General features: G+C 49.3%; 1 protein-coding gene across 1 annotated transcript; it reads left to right on the forward strand.

Annotated features, from left to right (window-relative positions):
- Positions 1-1,649: 1,649 nt before the first annotated feature.
- Positions 1,650-3,924, forward strand: LOC123410532 (putative anthocyanidin reductase). The gene is made up of 5 exons (XM_045103480.1): positions 1,650-2,252; positions 2,366-2,536; positions 2,840-3,208; positions 3,304-3,517; positions 3,605-3,924. The coding sequence occupies exons 1-5, from the start codon at positions 2,108-2,110 to the stop codon at positions 3,768-3,770; spliced, it is 1,065 nt and encodes a 354-aa protein (XP_044959415.1). The 5' UTR covers positions 1,650-2,107; the 3' UTR covers positions 3,771-3,924.
- Positions 3,925-7,193: the final 3,269 nt, after the last annotated feature.

Below are 7,193 nucleotides of genomic sequence, written 5' to 3' on the forward strand. Positions count from 1 at the left end.
AGCTCACAACGTCTTTGTTGCACCACCATATTCGAAATCCACGCTAGAAGGAGAAAAAGGAACCCCCCTTCTCAAAATATTTAGAGTTTTTCTTTCTACTTTTTGGAGTTTTTGATTTATCCTAAGTCAGCTTTTTTAAGTTCCACCAACTTTATAGAAAAGAAAACTAATATCTACATCATCAAATATATTTACTATGAAACTATATGTTATAAACTTATAAGGAATCTAGTGAATTTAATTTGGTATTGTAGATGAGAAAGTGTTATCTTGGTCCCGAGCTCACATGCTCCGAGATAAATAGTAAAACCTAAAAAATAGTAGAAAAAATCAAAATGTTCCTAATTTTTTGCGGTAAACATTGATGAATGTTTTGACCGCATGCAAATTTTTGTGATGAAATAACATTCGTGGAGGTCTGAGAAAAATAACAAAAATTGCTGCTCCAAAATGCTTCCAACAATAGTCTTCTCGCCGAGCATTGATTTTGTTGTTTTTTGCTGGACCTCTACATGTCATTTCATCAAATATTCCTGTGCGTAACTGAAACATTCATCGATGTTTTTCATTAAAATAAATTCAGAATTCTTTTAGTTTCCTTCACTATTTTTTGGATTTTACTTCATAGAGCATGTGAGCTCAGGTTAAAAAAAACTCCATTTCGCTATATTTTTTCTTCAGACAATGAGACAAACTTAACATTTCATAAATATTTTGGAATCGAGGGATTACTCGGTAGTTAAAAGGTGATCACTCGCGATGATCAATGGCCTACAATGTAAAAAATGTTTTTCTATTCCTCAAGCTCGCGGTTGGGATCAAAATGACTTCTTCAGAATCATCTTCACAAACTGTTCAATCAAGCTTGGTGCATCTATAGAAAAGTAAAAGATATGAAAATCTTAATGTAATAGCTACCCGCGGTTACCTGCTATGCTCCCATTTAAGGAAAACAAAATGTACTTTCTTCCTAAGAAAGAAAGAAATAGGAAAATCCTATTTACTGTTGCTTTCTTCATACCTTTGATTTATTTATTTTTTTGAAAAAAAGGCTCGGATGGTACGATTCTTCTGGCATCCCAGAATGAAAGTGTGACCTCGTAGTTAATGATATGTGAAGATGCGTTGTTAGGTGTTTTATTTTCTCATTAAAAATTAACCTCGGTCTGTGTTCAAAAGACAACTTTTCATATCAGGAATGTATGAATTCTCGAAAAGAGAGGAGTCGTGGTGCCCCCCCCCCCCCCCCCCCTCCCAAGCCTCCTAAATCACGGGAATGAATAAAAAATTTAGATTTGCATAGAATCTCACCTGAATCGCTTGAAAGATGGAGCGGACAAAAGCCAAAAGGAACACTGTGCACGGTTGACCATCTCTTGCAGGCTCGATCCTCACCAGCCCTCGGCTTGAGCCCGTCCTCGCCGGTGCCCTGTGCCGTGGCGTACGTGCTCCGCCACGACGTGCCATCCAGAACTGTTTGGGATGTGCATGTGTCGGGCTTCGGTGGTGTCGATCGTGTCGCCCTGCCGGCAACGTCACGGCGGCGAGTGGGAAAAATAAATCAAGGATAAGTCCGGACGCGGATCGCGTGGACAGCACCAACAACCCAACATCACCAGGAGATCGGTGTCACATCGACAGATCTGCGCACCCACAACCACAACGAAAAGGCGCACATCCATTTCAGCTCTTTGGCTGGCTTTGCCGGCGAGCCCGGGTCGGTGGCGCCGGACGGACGTCGCCGCCGTGGTGCTGCACGTGGACTTGCACTTGAGCACTTGCATCCGGACGACGGGAGAAGAGAACAACCCACCCAAACGGCTCGATCTTGGCCATGTCGTCCCATGCACGTCCAGGGTGACGTGACGATCCTCTCTGGACGCTCAGCGAGTGTCGGCTGCACGGTGCTCACCTCATCACTACCATTTGTCTCCTTCCATATAAGTAGTAAGTGGAGCTGCAGCACTGCGCTAACAACCTGCAGCTTAGCTGTCTTCCATGGTTCCATGCACCTGCTGTCCTCCGCTTTCGCTCCCGTCCGCATCGATCCAGCACCCTCGCGCCGAACGGCAGCAAGCTAGGGGACGCGGGCGCGAGATCGATCGAGATGGGCAGCGTCGCCGGCGGCGGTGCCTCGCCGGAGAAGGACCAGCCGGTGTGTGTGACGGGAGCCACCGGCTACGTCGGCTCCTGGCTCGTCCGCACCCTGCTGCTGCGTGGCCGCCGCGTCCACGCCACGGCCAGGGACCCAGGTATAGCTATGCTCTACGTACACACTTCTTTCAAGGTCGATCGTCGACGTATGTGCCCATGCATGGCTGAGGTGGTGTGTGCTGCTCCGTGTGTGTGCCCGTACGTACGTCAGCCAAGGCGCGGCGGATGCTGTCGGCGGTGGAGGGGAAGGAGCGGCTCAGGGTGTTCAGGGCGGACATGGCCGAGGAAGGGAGCTTCGACGACGCCCTCGCCGGCTGCGCCACGCTCTTCCACGTCGCCGCCTCCATGGACCTCCACCTATCGCCGGACCACCACGACGCCGGTAAGCCGCGCGCCCCCCAAGTGTTGACTTATTACTCCCTCCTTGATACATGATATGCTGCTGATTACACAGTCGATCGTCTCTGCTAAATCTGGATCTGTAGGCCATTTGACCAAGTTTAGTTAGTGCGGAAAAAAACCAGCTCTTGCACAAGTAGGCACTACTTTTACGTGATAGTAGGATCTAGCATTGAGCATTGACCAGACAGAGAGATCGAGCACCGTTGGTGGATCGAACTAGCTATTGCTATTGCTATAGCCTATAGTGACCACGTACGTGTCCTTGGCTACTTGCAACTTGCAGAGGAGCGCGTGAGGTCGCAGGTGCTGGAGCCGGCGACGAGGGGCACCATCAACGTGCTGCGCTCCTGCGTCCGCGCCGGGACCGTCCGGCGGGTCGTCTTCACGTCCTCCGTCAGCACGCTGGCGGCGGCCGGCGCGGAGGCGGCGGCCGTGGACGAGTCGTGCCTCCGGGACCTCGACGACGTCTGGGCCGCCAAGCCCATCGGCTGGGTCTACATCCTGTCCAAGCGGCTGGCGGAGGAGGCCGCGTTCGGGTTCGCGCGGGAGAACGGCCTCCCCCTTGTGTCCGCCGTCCTGCCGACGGTCGCCGGCCCGTTCCTGACGCCGGCCGTGCCCACCAGCGTCCAGCTCCTCCTGTCCCCGGTAACACGTACGTACGTAGCTGAGCACCATCACCACAATGGCCGACCGCTTCTCTCCCGTGTCCTGGCTGACTCCAGGTTGCTTGCTCTGCCTGCGTCGCAGGTGACCCGAAGCTGAGCGCGCTGCTGGCGTCGGTGCACGCGCGGTTCGGGTGCGTGCCGCTGGCGCACGTCCAGGACGCGTGCGACGCGCACCTCTTCCTGGCGGACGCGCCGGCGGCAGAGGGGCGGTACATCTGCGCCGGAGGCAGCCACACGACGGCCCGCATCGCCCGGCTCCTCGCCTCGCACTACACCCCGTTCAACCCGGAAAAGAGGCACGCCACTGATCTGTGATCTCACGCAGAGCTCCATTTTTCAGGCGTTTCTGTGGTCTGGTCTCAGGTGAAGTTGTTTTGATGCAGGTTGGGTGATGATCTCGGCGGTGCGAGCCCGGCGACCGTGGTGTCGTCGAAGCGGCTGCTGGATCTGGGGTTCAGGTTCGGGCACGACGCCGGGGACATCCTCAGGGACGCGGTTGCGCAGTGCGTTGACCACGGCTTCCTTGAGCCGCCTCGTGGACGTGAGTGACTAACTAGGGTGTGTTCGATCGATCTTGGATGGGTGTGTGTGTCGGCTGGGAACTGGGATCGTGATGGAATGACCATTTGGCCATGCAGAACCAAAGTAGAAAGAGACAAATGAAAAGTTTAAATGATTTCTTAGTCCCATTGTAACGTGGAAACCGTTTTGCTCAAGGGGAACGCTACGAGTCAGTAGGATGATTTTTAAAAATTATCCGTCACCTAGCTAGCCGTCGGATGTCGATCTAACGCCCCACATCCCCGCCGCATGGTCAGTAGTTATTTCCTGAAACGACGCTCGAGTTGCAGAAACTTTCGCTTTGTTGCAAGAAATAAACTTTGGATCCGTTAATTCCTGAAACAACGGTCGAGTTTCAGAAACAATTTGCTTGTTGCAGAATTTTTTTTCTTCGTCTTTCTGTAACATAGGTATTTTTACGGAAGAATTTTTTGCAACAAGTCGGGATCCATGCTCAACGAACAGTCGGGCGCGAGAGCAGGGATGCATCTCCAGCGAGGCAGAGAAGCTCCCCGGCGTCTGCGCCACACACCTCCTCGTTCGCCGCGCGAGGTGGGGATCCGGCGATCCGGCGAGGTGGGGATCCGGCGAGGGGCTGGATCTCGTCGGCGAGCTGGCGAGGACCGACGGCGGAGCTCCCAAACCTCCTTCCAGATCGCTGCTTGCATGTTACTAGTAGACGATAAGTTTGGGTGATAGTTACCTCTGTATTTATGTGACCACTCCTCGTGATAAGCACTCTTCACCGTGAATCTTCCGTGCTTTGTCAAGTGACATGCAATGAAATCATCAAAGGCTTGGAAATTTAGAGGTATTTGCAAAATTCTAGGAACATCCACAGGATAGAAAATATCCCGTATCAATTGTTCATCCCACTGGCCTGTTACTGGATCAATTAAATCTGCTACCTTTGACAATAACGTGTGCCCACGCGGGGTTATCACTCCCCTGTCCAGGCTGGATGGGATCCATGGATCAGTCCATATATTCACATTCTCTCCCAATCCAATTCTCCAAATATACCCCCTCTTGAAGGTATTCAATCCTGCTACCAAGCTCTGCCATGTAAAGGAGGATCCATTTTTTGGCCCTGCATATAATAACTCTCTACTTGGATAATATTTCGCCTTTAAAATACGAGCACAAAGACACTCCGGATTTATGATTAACCTCCAAGCCTAAATGATTTCTTAGTTCCATTGTAATGTGGAAAACCTATTTACAGGGTCGGTCCGTCCTGAAATTTTGGGGAGCCAAGAGCGAAATTAGAACATGGGCCTTTAAAATAAACATCAGAAAACTCTTTATATAAGATTTTTTGGGGGACTAGCCACCAATTGATACATACTCCATGTACATATTTTTATATCAGTAGCAATGTCCTCATTGTTCTTGACTTTTTTTTTGCGATGATTTATTTTACTTTAATGTGGGTGCTCGGATTGGTCCTAGTTGATCCAACAAAATTAACAGCATACTTTGCCCTAAGATTTAATTATATAGCATATTGAACTGTGTTTCGACAAATTTTCTTCTTTTCCTAAAAAGTAGAGTAATCTTACATTGCAAGAACGCACAAATTAACACTATTTTGCATCAAGAGTTTCGACTAGCACCTACATACGTTAATGCGGCAGATGTGATATTCGAAGTTAATTGCATGGAAATATCACATTTCAATACGTTGTAACACATCGGTATCAATGGTCGTTTTTTTGCATGTCAGTACCAACTGTAAGGCTAAGTGTTGCGAAACGGGTTGACAGCCGTATAAACATGTATTGACCACGTATGTTACGCAATCCCGGTTCCGTTAACACCAGCGTTTCCGATCCACATGCGTCAACAGGCCCAACCGAAGAGCAACACCGACTTATGACAGGCCTTGGGCCCTCTCCCCTCAAAATACTAGCCTGTTAGGAGGGGACACCCTCACCCTTATAAGTCGTGTTATGTCTCCTCCCACAACCGATGTGGTACTAAACCCAACAATCCCCCCCTCACACATCGGTCACCCATGGGCCCGCTAACACCAGCGTTCCAACCCATCTACCATGACCGACGACTCGTGAGTCCACCGAGATTTATTCAGGGCACCTGGGCTCAGATACGAATTGTTACACAATCCCGGGGCCGCTAACACCAGCGTTTCCGACCCACATGCGTCAACAGGCCCAACCGGAGAGCAACACCGACTTATGACAGGCCTTGGGCCCTCTCCCCCCAAAAGACTAGTCTGTTAGGAGGGGACACCCTCACCCTTATAAGTCGTGTTATGTCTCCTCCCACAACCGATGTGGTACTAAACCCAACAACGTATCTGACCATTGGGGCCCGCTGGTAGGGTGACACGCTGGCGTAGCGCCCGCCGCGCTGAGTCGGACGAGGTGCTCGGTCGCTCGTCCTAAAGGACTCGGTTAGGCCGGGTCGATCGAGCCAGACGCCACACTCCCTTCCTCTCTTCTCCTCTCCCTCGTCTCTGTCCCGCTAGTCGCCGGTCGCCGTGCAGTCCACCGCCACCATCGCCGCCGCGCCATGGTCTTCGAGGATGAGAGTAGCAACGACTTGTCCAGCCTGCAGGACATGAACTCTTCCTCTGACGGGATCCAATACCATGTCAGTGGTAGAGTTAGCGTGGAGCATCGACTATCAGCAGAGCGTTGTGTAGCATTTGAAGGATTTGACACAGAGAGGAGGTTTTTAGTTTGTGCTCAGCCGGTAAGAATCATTAACATATTTTTTATTTGTGTTCTGCATTGTAGAATGGTATGATGATGGTGATAGTTTAGTAAATTTGAGGCTGCTCTCTTTAGTAGGCTTAGTTTACGATCTATTTAAGCAGTTTGTGATGATGGTCATTGTTTATTAGTAGTGATTAAGGTGATTGTCTAGTACTAGTGAATATATTTGTTTATTTAGCCGTGTAGATGAAGTTGTTTTTCTGTAACACTAAAATTGCCTCCATCGTACCCAAAGTAGCCTTGGAAAAAAGTTCACTGAAACCTATTAATATGAGATCTAGTTTTGCACAACTTCTCACAAGAAACCCAAGTGTGAAAACAAAACTGAATTTTGATCCTTAAATCAAAAGTTACTGTTTTTAAACTTTTTGAACCCTCAAATAAATTCATGTGAGGATAAGATTCCTTTTTTTGGTGGACTGCGTAGGACGTGCCAGCTGCTCCTTCCATATTAGGAAGATCGCTCGATCCTACCAACAAGCGCTCGGGCGCCCACTAGCCACGTCCAAAATATAAATATATGTCTCAAAACAACTCTTCAAAAAAATATTACTTCCTCCACTCCCTTATATAAGGTCACTTCACATTTGTATGTCTAACTTGGACCCTTATTTTTACTAACAAAAGATGAGTTGTGTGTCGTAAATTTTCACTGGATGCCCATATCAAA

Source organism: Hordeum vulgare, chromosome 7H (genome assembly GCF_904849725.1).
Source record: "Hordeum vulgare subsp. vulgare chromosome 7H, MorexV3_pseudomolecules_assembly, whole genome shotgun sequence".
NCBI classification, from domain to species: domain Eukaryota; kingdom Viridiplantae; phylum Streptophyta; class Magnoliopsida; order Poales; family Poaceae; genus Hordeum; species Hordeum vulgare.